Raw genomic sequence first — 19,153 nt, forward strand, 5'->3', positions numbered from 1 at the left:
AGTTTTGAAAAACTGTTATCAGACATCACTAACTGCGAAAGTAAGTAGAATACGACTTTTATACCAGTATTTATTTTTTATCTAGAATTATGAATGAATTATTTAAGAAATACTAATATCTTCATAGAGAATAAATCTTTGAAAACGCACACCTTGTAACGTGATTATTATTATTATTATTTTAAAATTACTAAAAACTCTCTTGTTAGTGTTTTGAAATGAGCTGAGCAAAGTTTAGTAATTAGTGTAGTTGGACCTGATTCGAAGGTTGTGTCACATTCTTTCTTAAACTGTTCCATACTTCCAGACCTTGGCTGCGTTATAAGAGACGGTGAAATCTTACTGTTATATCAGATAAGAGTTGGCCAGATGTATTCCTTCTAGTCAATCAATTAAATTATTGAAGGTTATGCGCAGATAGTACTTATGCAAAAAATCTGAACAAACAAGTTCTATAATTAATTGCATTATCTCATAATAGTTGTACTTCCCGAAAGAATTCTGTTTTAAGAATAAGTAGAACCTGAGTATTTTTATTTCTTACTTTCTAAGTTCATGTGGAATACTATGTTCTAGCTTGCAGAGTACATAATGCTTCTTACGATTCATGGTATACGCACGTTTTATTGACATCACGAAAGTCCAAATTGCAAAGTTAAGCATCTATTATGTGACGTCATTTTAGTGTCTACTGACTTACTGACAGACAACGCACTGCTGGATAGTGTTATGAGTGGTTAAAATATATGACTAAAGAATGTAGAAAGGTTCTCACTTTATAGTACATGCTGACAATGTGTATAATGGGCCTACAGAATACTGTCAGATTCGTAACTTGGTTGTCTAGCAACGTTCTTATTTTTCGTTTGGAATATTAGAATAGTAAATTAGGTGTACATCAATGCTGAGGTCTGTCTTATGGCGTCGGGTGTAGCTGTACGAGGATGACCGAAAAAATGATGTTGTGAGTTTGAACTTATATTGTGGTCGATTATGTTTGTTGTTCCTCGATAAATCTGCCAATTAATGTTACTGGAGTCGCTGAAAAACCTGCCAGTGAGAACAGTAAGCTAGTATCAGATAAAGGCCCTTTTTACAGCCCAGAAAAATAATACTGTATGTTTGTTTAGAATAACTTAGGAAAATAATTAGTCTCTAAGTAGGTCGTTACCCGAAGTTATAATGTAAATAAACACCTCATAGTCATATAGAGAGCAAGAGACCATTGCAAGTTTGGTTAGTCAGGCTTAATGAGTATGCAGTAGGTCAACATAAATCACTTCATTACCAAGTTGTATTTTGCATTGTGTGGTCACTCTAGGAGAATGGCCACTTCAAATTTCGTTATTGTTTCATTATAAATGTGCGAATATGTTACCTGCTAACGGTGGGTGTATTTTTTGATAAAAGTTCTAAGTGTCGGAGACATTAATGTTGTGGAAACTTGACAAACATAGAGACGTGAAGAGGGTCAATTTCACGTTTTAAAGTTTATAGTTGGAACGTTATGGTCATGCTATCAGACAGCTGGTCAGTGCGTTAGATATCCTCGACAAGGTTATGGCAGGTCAAATGTATGCTGTATATCTGGAAATAATGGCCTTGGGTATCGAAACTGCTACGTACAGATCTAACGTTATCTCAAGGTTATCAATGAACGAAGGGTGTGGAACTACGTCCTGTTTAAAGTTAGAAAGCCTGTTTCATCACGTATATCTCAACATGAAGAACTATATCCATCGTTGAATATGACTCTTTAATGGTGGACTGACAAGCAGGAAATGAATATCCAAACCTTATAGAACACCACTGAACTTTCTTTGGACATTGTTCACCAACGTCTTAAGATAGCACGTAATGTTAAAGATATGGCTAAAGAAACCGTATCAATGCCACAACGAGTCTGGTCGTTACTGACTGTTTCTTTTCGTCGCATGTTACACTTTCCATTAAGACAGCTCAATCAAATTATTTCGATTTTACCAATTACTGCAGATCCTTTATTATCTAATTTTTCAGTCTGTACTTTTTGTTGTTTTTACCTTATATTACTGTCATCATTTCTTAAAGTTTCATTATCATTCATAAGTTGGATTCCAGACAGTTACAGTTTTAATCTTAGAAAAAGGATAATTATTTCATTCTTTAATTCAAAACATGGAGACACTGAGCCCTAAATTTACTAAAACTGACCTAAATAATTATTATTTCGAGTTAATAGTTATAACACAAACTAACAACAAAGACGTACATTATCAGCTCAAAATATACGTTTTTTTTTGTTGTTTTTTTATAAAGCACAAGGATACATCACAAGTATCTAAATCCAAATTTCAGCGTTGTAATCACCACTGTGCGAAACATAGATAAAACAGCCCGCCGCTGGGACAGCGGTAAGTCTTCGAATTTACACTGCTAAAATCAAGGATTCGATTTCCCTTGGTGAGAACAGCAGATAGCTCAATGTGGTTTTGCTATAAGAAACACATACACACATAGAAAAAAAATGTCCGCTTCCACTGGAACGAGTAGAAACAATCCACAACAATAGTGAAAACAAAAATATTTTTACGTGTTTAAATAGTAAGACAAGCATGAACGACTACTTAACTATGTGGAAAGGTTTGACATTAAGAATAACTGTTACCTTCCTCGAAACTCAGCTATAAATATGAGGGTTTTTAACCTATAAATAAGGTTTTGATGGTGGGCAAACCACGAGTAGCCTTTTTTGGTAACTTTGCGCTTAAGAACAGAGTAGAAAACTAGCCAGGAATGAATCGTATTTAGTTTAAACAAATCTAGTACTTTATGATGCAGACACTACTAAAATATATCAGTTTTAAATTGCGGACTTTGCATTTAAAGGAGAACCAAATACCTAAAATAATATATTTAAAAAATGGTACTGTAAATCGTCTTATACTAATAGGGATAGCTAGCGCAGATAGTCCTCAAGTAGCTTTGCGCGAAATTTCAAAACTAATAGCGTCATCTAGCGGACTTCGCGCAAGCTATACGAACTCACAACTCGCATAAATTTATGATTCACCGTTAGTTTCTTCTCTCTATTATCATGTTGCTGTTTCATTACTTTGTATTCATATGTTTTCACGCTTATTAAATATTATTCTGTTTGCTACTGACTGCATAGTGTCTTAATCAATTACTTTTCTTTTAAAGGACCACTCATCTGCTAGTTTCTTAAAAATGACGTGACTGACCTAGTCTTTTGTTTGCCATGAATTATGCAACAAAACGAAATTTCTTGATGACTTTTAGACTTTGTCCAATAGGATCTTTCGTCATTAACCCAATTATCAGAAGTGCCAATTTATAAAATAAACCTTTTATGTTGTCAGTTAACATTTTTACCACTAGGATATTTGTGTTTGTTTGTTGAATTTTACGCAAAGCTGCTTGAGTACTATCTGCGCTAGGTATCCCTAATTTTGAAGTCACATACTGGAGAGAACTCCGCTAGTTAATATCACCCACCGACAACTTTTGGGCTACTCTTTACTAACGAGCAGCGTGATTGACCGTCACTATATAACGCCCATATGGCCTGAAACGGCGAGCATAATCAGGAACATAATTCGCCCGAAAATAAACCTTTATGTTATCAGCTATGATGAAAGAACTAACAGAGAGTCGCAGATCACCAATCCCAAGTTGAAGTGTCGAGTATTATACAGATTATGGAAGTAACGTTACAGAATCCAAAGTAAAGTGGCTACACAAACAGACTTAATAAAAACATAGCGGTTCTGAACATAAACAAGGTGTTGGAAGATATTCGATCATAGTGTCTCCAAAGTTGAAGAAAGAAGAGGCTTAACTTTAGAAACATCGGATCTATAAATAGAAATAATGTTTCGGAATAACGGTACTGATGTTCTTATCAAAATAAAACTTTACGTTACTAGCTAGCCTTTCTCTCACCCCAGAGTAAACCTTTTTGTTGCTAGCTAGCCTTTATCTCACCACAGAGTAAACCTTTTTGTTGCTAGCTAGCCTTTATCTCACCACAGAGTAAACCTTTTTGTTGCTAGCTAGCCTTTTTTTACCCCCAGTATAAAACCTTGTACTCCTAGTTAGCTTTTCTATCACCCCCAGAAAAATGTAAATGTATAAAATGAAAAATTGTGTTTGATACAGGATAACATTACGTATAAAAACACATTACACATAAATACAGTAGAACACACTTATCTATTCAAGTACACAAAAACAAAATTCTAATGTTCAATAAATTTATGTCCATTCGCCGGCTAAGCGCCGTCGCTGCTAATAAACATTAACGGCTATTTTAATCACTCATCAAATATCCGGATTGGAAAAAAACTTGCGTGTGACGAAGTGATGACTAAATATTCTAAGATCTTCAATAATCTAACTTACTCTAATACTGTCCTGAAACATAAATACAGAAATTTAATCTGATAAAGGAAAATATGCGACTCTTCAAAACCAACTTAATCAAGAAAAGTTTCATCTAAGCGAGGACTCGAGATGAATTTCACCGAGGTAAGATTCTAACATAAAACCAATCCAATCAGGAAATGCCTGTAACTCAAGTCCAATGTAATCAAAGAAAGGCTAGATTCAAATTCAATTTAAGTGAATAAAGACCAGAACTCTTCAAGCGAAACTTAATCAAGGAGAAACTCTGACTCAATTGATATACATTTAACGGAGGAAAGCCTATAATTCAAGTATAATTTTTAAAAAAATATATATTCAAGACAAAAATCCTATAAATTCAATCTAATCAAGGAACGACTGTGGTTCACCTTGAATTGAAGAAAGACTGACTCAAGTTATCAACTGAAACATTTATTAAGAAAACTTTCCTGTAAATACACGTCTAGTTTCGTCTTAATTGTGAATATGTTGTTATAACCACAAACTCAAAATTATATAAATGTTAACGATAGGAGAACAAACAGTTCTGTAAGTGTTCTTAAAAAAGAAAGTGATTTGATCTCACTGTAGTACTATTTATCAAACTTACAATTAACTTTTGTTTCTGACACATGGCGACAAGAAATCAGTACTTCGAAATTTAATATTATAATTACTATTTAATTCTTAGAATAAAAGGTTTTTTTTACTTATACATCTTAATAAAAATATACTGTGTTGTTAGGCTTAGAATTCTTAAACAGTAGGTATCTGAGTTTTTGACAATAAATGAACAGCACACATTTCACTTGTTTTAAAAAATATATATATTCGGAACAAGTTAAACGTATGTACAACAAATTATTCACACTATAAAGATTGTAGGCATATTATATACACTTATAGCTCTCTTCGTCTCGTCAAGTCCACTTAGGCCTATTTAATTACTTTAGAATTTCAGTTGACAAGCCGAACAAGTTAGACGTATGTACAACAAACTCTTCACACTATCCAAATATAGTTCACTTACTTTATCGTTGAGTTGCCGCCGTTGTATCTTATCTTTTATTTTCCTTTTTTTTTTCTCTTGTATATTCGAGAATCTTCTGTCTATTTATCAAAGTCCACTGATAGTTTCTTCAAACGCATTAACCGTTAGGCCTTTCCCTCTTACCGTACTTAACCTCACCATCTCTTCTGGTCTTGTCTCTCTACTGTCTCCCGCTCACATCGTACTATTTATATGTTTATTACCAAATCGTCTGCCCACTATATTCTCAACATCAATGAGTTACAAACACAACTTCCAGTATTCGTCTACTTTTACCTGTCTTATAATAAAAAGAAAACAAAAGAATCATAAAATATTCATTCACAAAATAAACAGAATTAATAATATCTAAATTAAACAGTCTTTGATATTATGTTGCATTGTATTTGTGTTGTTGATTTCATAAGAAAGGGAAAAAAAGGTTTGATAGCGTGAGCTCGTCTTTTCAATCTGAGCTACACTTTGATTTGATATGGAGGAGGTTTTCCACCGCAGGGTGCTGACAACGGAAATTTGGAATAGTGTCTTCAACTTCTTTCTTAAGGCAGTTTTTTTGTTCCACACTGCATTCTAAACCCTTAATGACTGTCAGCTGTATAACGTTATATAACACCGTGATGTAACAATATTTTGTTTAATATCAGATTATACTTTGTTATACATGTAAAACGTTATTATGTAACAGTATTTACTTGAGTGTCGGATATTCTTTATTACATAACAACGTGACGTAAGAGTATTTTAATGAGTGTCAAACACACTTGGTTATACAGCAGTATCACGCGGGGTACTGATATAAATAACATAAAACGCTACTTATTTGTGATTATGTTTTTATCACACTGATATACTGATTACACTGCAGTTTTAAGATAACAGGTGTTTAAACCAAACACTCTAACTAATATAATAACTACAACTACTTCCATTGTAATTTAGAGAATAGTCCTGTTGCGTAGCTGTTCTGCTATATAAGACTATACGGTTGTGTGTGTGTGTGTGGTGACAAATCACTCAGCCATACAAGGAAAATAAAGCTGAGATCAAAAGAGATAAAAAGTTTCAGTTTGATGCAACAAATAAATTAGTAATCTAAGCTTAATTTAAAATACAAAGATAACCTAACTTATATAAGAAGTGTGTGTGTGTATGTATAAACACAACCACAATTTGATGGTAGAACTTACTAATAACACTTAATTATCATGCATTATCGATGACAAAACATTTAAATTTACAAATCATCGCTCTTACGTTAGCGGTAGATGTATATATGTATTAATCTTAATCATATAATATTCTGTATATTTTACAACTTAACACACCAGGTGGCACTCATTGGGAGTTACTTAAAATAAGCACATAGAGGTCGAGAGTTGTAAAGTCATAATGATAGTGAACATAAATTGCACAGGCCTGCAATGGTTTTTTACATATTCTCTAGTAATTCCTGTACACTCAATATGAAAATGATGTCCATTTCTCTTCCTCGCCTACAGATTTTTCACAAAATTTCATATGTACTTCTACGTAAGTAAATCATTTTAGCTGAAATTGGCTCGCATTTTGTTATGCTTAAAATGTTGACAGCTTCTGACTATACATTTCTCTAGGCCAATCACGACGTGAGAGTCTTATCGGTCGTTCTAGAATCCAAACATGACAAACATAATAATAAAAAAATGTTTAATGTGGTAAATGAAATAATAATTTAATCTAAGTAAGATTAACTTTCCAATTTGTATAAAAAAAAACCTTTATGTGATAGAAAAAATAAGGATAACATTTTCGAAACATTCGTAGCTGAATTATAGAAGTTTAAATATGCAGACCTGTATTTGTTTGTTTTTGAATTTCGTGCAAAGCTACATAAGGGCTATCTGCGCTAGCCGTCCATAATTTAGCTGCGTACAGACTAGAGGGAAGGCAACTAGTTATCATCATCCACCATCAACTCTCGGGCTAATCTTTTACCAACAAATAGTGGTATTGCCCGTAACATTATAACTCACCCACAGCTGAAAGGGCGAGCATGTTTGGTGGGCCGGGGATTCGAACCCACAACCCTCAGATTACGAGTCAAGCGCCCTTACCACATGCTCATGCAGAGCCAATACCTCTGTTATTTAAATTTATAACCCAGGAGTGGCCTAATGGGTAGCGAATCAGCCTATGGTTTAAGAGGCCAAAGGTTAAAACCGCAATATATTGTTGACCAAGATACATTCTTTCAGCTGCGTGAGTGTTATAATCGCAAAAGAAAATTCGGCTGAGTGTATCGGACTGTAGGTGATAGGTACTGTTAAGTGGTTGCCTTCCTTTTGTTAACAGTTCTAATAAATTACAGTTTTCTGGGTCTCTAGTCTAACCCTTTAGTGCATGTGTGCGGTTTAACCTGAAAATAGCAAATGCTGAAATAAACAGAGCAAGCACGATTTTGAATTGTTTTTTTCTTTGACAGGAAAAATGTCTTAATCTAATTTTTTTAAAATAAAGACCAAACCTGAATAACAAATTTTAATATAACCTGTCTGTTGAGGGTTTGTTTGTCTGTTTTGAATTTCGCGCAAAGCTACTCGAGGGCTATCTGCGCTAGCCGTCCTAATTTAGCAGTGTAAGACTAGAGGGAAGGCAGCTAGTCGTCATCACCCACCGCCAACTCTTGGGCTACTCTTTTACCAACGAATAGTGGGATTGACCGATATATTGTAACGCCCAGACGGCTGAAAGGGCGATCATGTTTGGTGCGACCGAGATTCGAACCCGCGCCCCTCGGATTACGAGTCGAACGCCTTAACACACTTGGCCATGCCGGGCCTATATGTTGAGGGAAGCTTACTATATGGATTTAGAACTAACTCATATTATTGGGTTTACGGCCGAAAATATTGTTAATGGTAATGATACTTGACTGATGAAACAGTGGTTTTTAATCTTTCTAGAAAGAACGTAGGAAAAGTGGAGTTAATTCCCTATATTCGTTACCACTTTGAATTTTAGTTTTGGTCTAACTTTTAGCTTGTTCTGATGAGAAATTAACATTAAATACAATTGAAATTAATAAGAAGGTAATTATATGTCATTAAAATAAATATACTTGTTCTTACGAAAAACTGTTTTCACAAATAACTTTTAAATTGCCCTCTGGTGGAAAAGGAATATGTATCTACCCTTTCGGAAAATTCAAAACAAAGTTTTACATGTCACTCCACGATGTCCCAACTACATAAAACTTTCAACTATAAGGAAACAATTACAACCATGAATTAGAAAAGACTTAAAACAATAATTTTCTATCAAAGATTTTTTTCAATGTTTTGATTTGCGTCCCAATATTTCCATAGGCAGGAATAAACCCATATCGGCTTATAATACATGTAAATTAATAAAAAGAATTGTTGTATGATTATTATGACTTAAAAACCGAGTTTCTTTCAAACCGGCCTGTTGGTAAAGACACTCACTCGCATTCTAGGAATCACAGTTTCACTACTGAACATGCTTGCCTCATTTTAGCCGTGGGGGCGTCATAATATAACTGGAGGTCAATTCCATTATTCATCAATAAAGAGTAACCAAAGAGTTGGCGGCAGGTGGTTTTAAGCAGCTGTCTTTCTCCTAGTTCATCACTACAAAATTAGGGACGGTCAGGGAAAATGGCATTTTAGTAGTTTTGCGCGAAATTCAATAGACTCTTACCTTTCAAATCTTCTTTGGCACAAAGACGCCTTCAGTATGCCACATATATTTCACTCTTAGAAAGTATATAAACCCAAAAAGTTAATAAAAATAAAAGTTAAGAAACATACCTTTATTCGAACAAAGTCCATAAAATTAATAAAATAATGTTATAAATCAGAATTATGAAAAGTTTAAAATAAAAATTATTTATCAAAATTTGTGTGGTTTTTTACTTTATTCCAATCTCAACGCCCGTCTTCCATAAACTGGAATAACCCAGCATTAAGTTATAACTTGGTTAAATACCAGTAAATTAATAACAGGAAGAAGTGCTATTTTTTTATTACCGAGGGTTAAATCTGAATTCCTACAAAGCCTTCTTTGACGCACTTCACTACGTCACCAGCACAACCATATATAGATTAATTTTACAAATAACATAACTTCAAAATGTTTACAAAAATGAGAGTTTATTAACTCTTATAAAACAGCTTATATTGTAAACTTAGTTTTGAAATATTTTATATGACTGGGAAATTAACAAATATATTTATTCTATTTCGTAAACAAATGTGTATTATTATTTATTCCAAAACATTTACGATTCTATACACGAAGCGCCTGGCTTTCGATATTAAAATAACTTACATTATTAACACTAGATGGCAGATAAGCCAATTTACAGACGGACTAATTCACCAATGGGAGTAAAGGTTCGTTGTACTACGAATAGACGGTTCTGACTGCAGTGATTTGTATGGTAGTGTGTGATCAGCCGTTCGTTGAAAGTAGAATAGTGAGTTGGGGGGACGTATTTTACTTCTGTTTTATCTTAATAACTGAATAACATGACTTGACATCTTTAAATTATAGACAAGTTTGTTTTGTTAGGCGTGCTTCAATATTATTTCAACCTATTTTGTTCTTTCGTGTTCAGTAAAATTCGAGCAAGGGAAGACAAGGGCTTTTGTTTACACCCCAGCCAAGTTTGGACAAAATTGTGAACTCTCAGCTAGCATCAGAGTATTTCCCATTAGGTTCTACTACTAGCAAAGGATAAAGTGTGAGTGTAAGTTTGTGATAATTTTTGTTAGATAAATACTAAGAATTTAATTTCTTTAGAGAATAGATATTCAGTTTGATTGAGAAAAGAAACACGACTTAACAAAATATTGTGTATAGAGATGATTAGTTTTAAAAATAATAGTAGTAGTGTGACCCAAACTAATAATTGCTTGTAATTCTATAATATGGTATAATGAATTCAGTTATTGTAAGTTTATAAAATGAAGACCTTATGGCTTATGTAATGGGCAACTTACTTGTATATACATTATTTTGTAGTAAATTTATGGGACTTGTTAGTAGTCGGATACGGTTGTGAGGTTTGCACTAAAACAACCAGGGTGGCCATGTGTTGAACAATGTGTTCTAATTAATGCAAGTAATGTAATTTGAAATTATATTTAATTAGATATATACTTGTTTCTACGAATATATTTTTAATTCTTACACATGTAGGTAAACTTGCTTTAATCGGAAGCTAATAAAATAAATAACGAATGTTGCAAAAAATTAATTTTTCTTTCATTGATTTCCAATTTTAATAATTTTTAATATAAAAGTTTGAGTTTGAAAGCAATATAGGTTCGGGAAGTTTGGTTAGAATAATAAAACTATAACTGAATTTTTTTTTCGACTCCTTTTATAACAGGTAAAATTGTAAATGTACTTTGTTTACATAGAGACCCAATAAATAATATGTTTGGTTCGCTGCTGACAGCAGTTTCATCTGTTTAAGGCGCATCAGAACGCCTAGGATTAAGCCACTAAAATAATACAGGAAGGTATTGCGTAATCATGGTATATATATGTAATATTTATATCGTTTTTAAATCTTCATTTAAATGTGGCCAAACGCCACAGCATTACCCATACACCTGGATAAAGTTTTTTATTTTAAATAAAGAAACTTAACAACATACTGGATTAATGAAACATAAGATTTTCTATCGTGGATGATACTAAACTTCACAAAAACTACTGGAAAACTGTTCCTTTATGCGTATCATAAAAATTACGTGCACGTGAATGGGCGTTGTACTGAATTAAAAAAAACAACAAAAAACGTTATCTCAAAATGACTTAATTTGAACTTTGGAGCTCATGAAAGATGTCGTGAGCCTATTGCAGATCGATGGCAAATGCTTTATCGAGGTTTCAATTAAAAAAAAAAGAACAAAAAAAACACGTTATTTCGAAGTAATTATAAGAATGTAACAAGACACCTGATAGTACCCCAATTTTTATACAGTGTTTTTGTTAGCAGTTGATTACGAGTCTACCAATACACCATCATTTATTTAGTTTTGATTAGATGGTGATACAAATATTGTGGTGGCGTTTGTCGTTTGGAAATCTAACCATTACTTTTGGTTTTTTAATATCATAAAAATACGCAAGTTCAACTATTCTCGAAACAAAACATGTAAACCCTATAACCGGAGTGATTTCAAAAGGTGAACTGTGTCTCTAAGAAGAAAGGTTATACGGTTTTATATCATTACTTATCCTAAGTCGTGTTTGTGTTAAACTAACTTTTTCTTTCTTCGGTAAAGTTGGTTGTGATGTCATTAGTCGTACGGGAACATTTTAAAGCTGTTGTGTTTCGAACGCCTTGTTGTTGATTGCATTTGTTCTTAAGTTTAAAGATATAAAGTGTTGTGCCCGCTGCAGGTATCGAAACCCAAATTTTAGCTGAGCCACCGGGACGAACAACTTGGATAAACTTGCGTTGTCTAGGCTTATCATTAAATTCTATCCGTGACTCTGGGGAACACCCAGGGAATAAAAATACTGACGTTGAAACACACACGCAGTATATAAAGAAAGCCTAGTTGTAGAGATAGGTAACCACTATTTTTCTAATTACTATGGACGTTTAGTAGATACAATTAGAAATTCTGTGGATACTTTATGGACACTTTGGTGGACGTTTCTTTGTGGGCACTTTGTAATTGTTTCGTCGGGGACTGTTTTGGATATTTCATTGCGAACACTTCAGTAAATGTTTCGTTGGGGGACACTTCAGTAAATGTTTTTTATTGTTGGCTCTTTGTGGATGTTCCATTTCGAACTTCAAAGAGTGTTCGTATGTCAAAGTTAATAAATTCCAGTTACGTGTCCTCGCCAACATTACTCGAGAGGCGATAAACATACGGAATGTTATGTTTTATAATCACTTATTTTGCTTTTATCGACTACGCATATAGTTGTTTATTCACGAGATGGGGCTGACTATTTGAGGCAAGAAAGACGTGGTTCTTGAAGTTTCTTCATCGAAAGCCAAAGTAAACACACACACACACACACACACGGTTCTACGCCCACTTTAATTTGTCTCAAATTCGAGGTCTTCATGTTTCTCATTGTGAAATATTTTAAAATTTTAATCATGTTTATATGGCAGTCAGAATACTGACGCCTGCTTAATGGCGCCGATAATAGTTGCGTAATTCTTGTGTATGTGAAAGTGATTCGAAAAAAGACGTGGATGAATGGTTATCTGCGGCGAACAACGTAAGCTTCCAACAGTTGTTACAAGTTTTCTTCAGTGTGGAGGCACCTATTGAAAATATAACCAACGTGACTTCTTACAAATCCATCTGTCGTGTGCCGTTATTGCATACACCATTCTAAAGATTACAAGTAGTGACGTTAGTTCACTCCAAATAGAGTCAGGCGGCCTTGTTTATTAATAGTGATGTTGTAACTAAGAAAGGTAGACATTTGTTAATAGTGATGTTGTAACTAAGAAAGGTAGACATTTGTTTTTTGTTACAAACTTTCCAGTAGCCGACTTTAACTATTTTATAATGATGATAATTGATATTTTAACTTTTTGTTTTAAACAAGATATTTAGCGAGTAGTTAATACGTAAATGTTTATTTTAGTGTGTAAAAGTGATGTTGAAATTATTAAAATCGCTTTGTTTTCTTCTTTCAGATAATAGTCTAAATTGTGTTTAAAAGGTTTTGACGTAATTTAAGTCTGGCTCAAGCGGGTGGGTATTGGGTGGGTAATATGAAGTCGTCTATGTATGTATATAACTTTAAATACTTGTGTGCCACAACATACACTGAAGAGCTTTTGGAAGTTCTTTCCTTCAGATCAGTTAGAGGGTAAAGAACCTGACATCGTGGTGGCTGTACCGGTATTATCCTGAAGTAATAATTATGTAATTAGATGTGACCTCCTTGGGGCAGCTTTGTTTGCAATGTGAGATAGAGAACAGTGAATTACTCTCTTTGCAGATGTTGGCGGTAGGTCAGCGACCTCAAATGAATGACAGCATGAACTACCAACAAGGCCTTATCTCCAAAGACCACTGTCCTTTGACTGTGCCCATCCGGTTTCAGCCGCTTACAGATACCTATCTGGTGGATTCTAAGCCGTTTGCAAGGTAAAGTATAGTGTAAACCCAATTTTGGACATTGTTCTTGGTTTCTACACCTGTGGTCGTAGCATTATGTTTCTTCATAATTAAATGTTTTAAATATTCAACAATATTAGAGTAGTGTTACTGTAATGCACCTCTACGCCTATCAGATTATTCATGATGAAGATAAACCCACTTGAAGTTAAATATGTATTGCACAGACGGTATTAAAAGTATGTATTAATTAGATATGTTTTTAATACAGCTGTCTTTGCAATACAGATTTCGATTATGTTTAAAACTAGGACTAAAATATTGAATTTTGTGTTCATTCACGTGAACAAAGATCTAATAGAAACAAATTAAATTTTAAATTGTTAGCGCATCAGAATAATTGGTCCATATTTTATTTTATGTTTAACTATCAGCATTCAATGTATATACACATGTTTTAATTAAGTATTACCAACAGTTAAGACTGTTTTCCACTGGATGTATTGTTGAAAAAGTATTTCTAAACGTACTGAAACGTTGGTAAGGTATTAAAATGAAGTATTTGTTGGACATATGAAGCCCTTCAGTTAGTTATACAAGTTGTAGCTGTAAAAATCTGCTTAGAAAAGGAATTGTTCATTCAGGTTTTATTTTCCCCCTAACGGCGGTGGAACGAAACTAAAATAAGTATCGAAACGAATGAGGTTATTTTTATACTGCAGTTTAATAACTAAAGTTAAATATTTCTTAAGACGAACTTTGCACGAGCTGAACACATTAGTTCTCGTGGTGTGACTGAAGGTATATAACAGTATTTCTAGAAATGGAATAAAAATAAACAAATACCTGTAAAAACAGGATTAGTCACTGAATATTCAGGACAGGATAAGCTGTACCTTTTTCAGGTTTTTATTTGAGGAACCATGGTACTAAACAAAAAGTCCTGTGATAAATTTCACTGTGGGTCCATTACCAACTTTTAGAACAGGAAATACAACACTGTAGTTGATTAAAAATGTTTTGGAGAAATTAATTGATGAAACCATGTCTGGATTTGGTTTCAATTTAGTAAAAAATAAGTAACATCTATCACAATAATGTAGAGATACATAAATATAGAATAAATAAGTTGTTCAAAGAACAAGTTCATCTATTGTCCAGACAAGTAAAAATCAATATTGTTAGATCTGTTGTTCAGAGCCAGTAAAAATCAGCATTGTTCTGTTTTATTTATGAACTGTTACATACGGTAAGTGTAGTGTTACATTTTTGAATATGAATTGTTTATTTTGAGCAGACTTTCAAATATAATGGCCTTTTTTATTTATCGTTTGTATACACCCGTACAATTGTTATTTCACGAGAAATAGATACGTCTGTTTGTGTAAGGCTCAGAACGAGCAGGAAATTCACTTTACAGGAAGTAAGATAAAGTAGAACTAAGCCTAAAATGTGTTATGGCATAGTCGGATTATATATTGGGTCCAGGGTCTTTGCATTATGTAAAGCTTTCCCCAAAAAGTGTCGAGTTTTATTATGTTGAATAATTTTCTAATTTTGGTTTGGTGAAATATGCACAGGTCTAGTGCCATATATTTATCGTTATTTGCTACTTTTATTTCAATTTTATCCTTTTTTACGTTTTCACACTTTTATCAGTAAAAGCTGCCTGTATATTTGGTATTTATTGACAGAGTGTGGCGCGTTGATTCTACAGACGAACCCAAAAAATATGCGATAAATTTTGACGAAATAATATTGTAAACCTTTTACGTAAGAGATTTTTTCAGTGTTCGTTATGGGAGCATACGTGGTTAAAATGAACAGACTGACTCTATTATTATAAAACATTACCATTCGAGTCCTAACAACAGGTTCCAATAGTCGACTGATTTTTCACTTGCAGTCCGCGTGAATTGCACGCGCTCGTGAATACTCCGTTGAGAAGAGTTGGGTCTGTCTCTTCGTTTTTAAGGGCGTTGCCTTCTTTGGTCATAGGGTGCTCAATGAGCCATCCGGACTTTTTTTGCTGCTTATTTATTTATTTTTCAGATAGCTCAGAGATGAGCCTGTGAAAGACAACGTGCTACAACAGTTGTGTTCAGGACAGATAAGCCACCTTGACAATAGCTAGAACGTACAAGAATTAATGCTTCATCGAACCCAAATAACGTGCTAAGTGGAACACTATTTAATATCTCAAGAAGTGGTTGAAAAAAAAAGACTCTGAGGAACTTGAACCTGTAATGTCTTCTTGCGTGACTTCTGTTCTAAAAAGTAAATGTCTCGTTGCATTTTGTTTTTATATACAAGAGGGTAAATATCAAAATTTCTTCCGAGCACGGTCAAACTTTGTATAAAATGTAGAATTATATACTGTACGTTTCAGCGAGATCCGTTTTTAATTCGATGTAAGAGTCTGGTATAGATTGCACATGTCTGACGGTAAGGAAACCGAGATTTGGTTAGGGTTCGAGATTGGGTCAAGGAAAAGTTTGACTCTATCTTTAAGATTTTATCAACTTCTGCTGGTTATACAGTTTATTCATCATAAATCACTGAAGCCAGTTTATCGATAGTTGTATATGATGGTATTGCGTGGTAATATTTGATTTATTTAAACCTATATCCACCTCCGTAAAAGCCACTTTAAAAACGTGTACTATTTCAATATCGAAATGTTACGAATCACTAATTTCACCGAACTTAACTGTTTTAATTGTTGTTTCCGTAAATGGGGTTATTTAACATAGTTTTTACTCAAATCGCGTACAGTTTTGGCCTGTCAGGTAAAATTGCTACATTTTTTATTAAAATGATTATTAAAATTGCCACAATCAAGACATTGTGGGCGTGGCCGCTCTGTCACGTGACTTCCGTCGCATTTCAAACACGAAATGCTGTTACGACCAGTGTATATTCTGCGCGTACACGTACAAAAGAGCTTCCAAAGTTCAGAGACGGATTTTTCTAGCAAGAAACGTACGGCCCCCAGTTATCCGAGAAAGCCCCCGTGTGTGTACAGATATATTTCACGGTCATGAGTTGAGGAACTTGTAAGTGACAAGGTAATTCTGTAGCATGTGTGCTGAAGATATATATACGAGAATGGCTTCGTAAATGTTTGATCTCGAATGGTAATAAAAATACAAGTTACTCTAACTGGCCAGTCGCTTGCTTGTTATTCCCCGCTTATTTTTAAAATCTTCCTATCAGGAAAAGGAACTCCACAGCTGTCAGAATTACAACCATTATTGAGTTTAATGTTGGTATGACTCATCGCCATCTTATCTCCGTGGAAACTGTTAGGCCTCGTTCGAGTCGTCTGTTTATATCGCGCACTTGCCTGTCTCGTCTCTGTCGTCTGCGGTATACGCGTCGCTTGTTACATACCTTATATATATAACATTAAAACGTACCCTCCCCCCTATTTTAAAAATCACAATGAAATTATATTTTAAGAACTGTTAGTTGTATGGTTAAGTTAGCGAATTAGTAGCGATACTTCTGGAGAAATGGACGAAACAGTTACAATTGTGTTTCGGAGTTTTTTTGTTTTAGCAGAAAAAAAAATTAGTTTAGTCATTATTATTAAATCATTCTCGGTCTGTTTGTTTGATTTAGACCTCCATCAGATCAAGAACTGACTTACTTAACCTCTTATGTCTGTGTAGTCGATTCGTTACTTTCGTTATTAGTTGGCACGTAATTTTTTCCTTTATCGTGTGCTGTTACGTGTAGGCGATGCCTTAATTTCGTTATCAGTAGGTAGATAATTTTTTTCCAACTGTACTATTGTGATAAGAAAACAAAAACCGCAAGGATTATGTCTCGAGTCGTATCTTAAAGTGTTTAGTCGTTATGCTATTTGGCTTAAATCACGTGCTAACACCACCTTTTGTAACAGTAAGCTTGTGTGTCCGTAGCCGAGCAGGTCTGGCATGGTCAGGTGGTTAATTCGCTCAATCTTTGGGTCAAGGGTTCGAATCAACGTCTCATCAAAAATGTCGCCTTTTCAATCTTGGGAGAGTTATAATGTGGAGGTAAATCCCACTCTTCTTTGTTAAAAGAGTAGCCCAGAAGTTGGCGGTTGGTGGTGATGACTAGCTGCTTTTCCTCTTTTGTTGCTAAATTAGGGACGATTGGCGCAGATAGCCATTTCGTAACTTTCCACGAAATTCAAATCAAATCGTGACTATATCCTACTATTTATAGCAGCTAAAGATTTTTCTGTGTATGTATGGGTAAGTTGTATATTTACATAATGCTAGCGCGCCTAATGAAGTAATTCAGTGGTATTTAGAAAAATAAATACACACATAGAAGAAAGGAAGGCTGTGTCAACACTGCATAAACATATAAAATCAGTGTAATATTTCTCAAAAGTGTAATTTACCAATGGATGTTTAAACACCTTGGTATTCTGCTGCATGTGATACAATGATTTTTATCACGGACATTGGTTTCGTTGACTTTGGTTACTAGGTAACCAGTCGAACAACTGTTTATATCTTCGGGTATTGTCACGTGATGTATCAGAAACAATGAAGTCTGTATGCAGGAGCATTCCCTGGCACAAGGACGTGACCTGGCTAATAGAAGGTCATTCACCATCAAGTAAGTCGAACACCTGCGTCGTTTGGACCTCCTGAGGTAGTGCGTCTAATTATTGGATACACATAACATCAGGTTTAAACGTTTAATATCTGCATTCCTGGTAAAACATGGTAACCGTTCCAACTCCTTGATACAACCGCAAGTGTTAACCGATTTGGATGCGAGTCACAGAAGTTTGGTTAAAAAAACAAGTCAAATGAATAAACTTAGGAGTTGTAAACCCTGCATATTTGATTCCTGTTTGTGGAAGAAAAAGCGATTATGATGAAGTTATACACAAAATTAATAACTTCAAAATATAATAATAATAATAATAATACTGTATTTGCTGGCGTATAGGACGATTCTGAATTTGTTATTTCAGCAAATTAAACGCATTTTTTCGAGGTTCGGTGAATAGTACGACCTCTATTGTCAATCACGTCTGGGATGTTAGTACTTTCGTAAAAGAATTCTTAGAAGTTATTTTAAAACTGTGCTACCTCTGGTCTAGGGTTATCATTATAACCACAAGCGTTTTTATTTTTATTATTATCTTCAAACGCTACAGAGAGCTCAATGCGATATAACTCAAGTCACACACTTGAAATAAACAACTTTACCGTTTTCATAACAATTTTATTAATTTTCTACTACAAAAACTACTAAACCTTAAGATATCGTGATCTACTAAGAAACGTGCTTACACGTCACAGAAACTAACGTTTTGTTATATTATGAGAAATATTTTAGTATGGTGGATGAAATCTGTATTGTTCTTGTAATTATCATACTTGGATCATACCACTTCAAGAACAGCGTCGTGACTTAATCAATTGTCCTTGTAATTATCATACTTGGATCATACCACTTCAAGAACAGCGTCGTGACTTAATTAATTGTCCTTGTAATTATCATACTTGGATCACACCACTTCAAGAACAGCGTCGTGACTTAATCAATTGTCCTTGTAATTATCATACTT

The 19,153-nt window shown here is 34.1% G+C and overlaps 1 protein-coding gene and 1 long non-coding RNA gene across 8 annotated transcripts in view; one reads left to right on the top strand and one right to left on the bottom strand.

Annotated features, from left to right (window-relative positions):
• LOC143234644 (uncharacterized) overlaps positions 1-5,728 on the bottom strand; it is a 42,912-nt gene extending 37,184 nt beyond the window's left edge. Inside the window, exon 1 of the long non-coding RNA XR_013018743.1 lies at positions 5,438-5,728. This is a non-coding gene — a long non-coding RNA (uncharacterized LOC143234644). The remainder of the gene's footprint in view (positions 1-5,437) is intronic.
• A 4,142-nt stretch (positions 5,729-9,870) lies between these two features.
• LOC143234645 (serine/threonine-protein kinase 17B-like) overlaps positions 9,871-19,153 on the top strand; it is a 40,404-nt gene continuing 31,121 nt past the window's right edge. The window contains exons 1-2 of one of the 7 annotated variants that reach the window (XM_076472152.1): positions 9,871-10,202; positions 13,454-13,602. In XM_076472152.1, coding sequence (XP_076328267.1) covers positions 13,454-13,602 — 149 coding nt within the window. In that variant the 5' untranslated portion in view covers positions 9,871-10,202. Of the gene's footprint in view, positions 10,209-12,606; positions 12,959-13,453; positions 13,603-19,153 lie in introns of those variants that run through there. The other 6 variants (XM_076472148.1, XM_076472147.1, XM_076472154.1 and 3 more) reach the window with 6 other exon arrangements.

This window comes from Tachypleus tridentatus, chromosome 12 (genome assembly GCF_004210375.1).
Source record: "Tachypleus tridentatus isolate NWPU-2018 chromosome 12, ASM421037v1, whole genome shotgun sequence".
In the NCBI taxonomy this organism is placed as follows: Eukaryota; Metazoa; Arthropoda; class Merostomata; order Xiphosura; family Limulidae; genus Tachypleus; species Tachypleus tridentatus.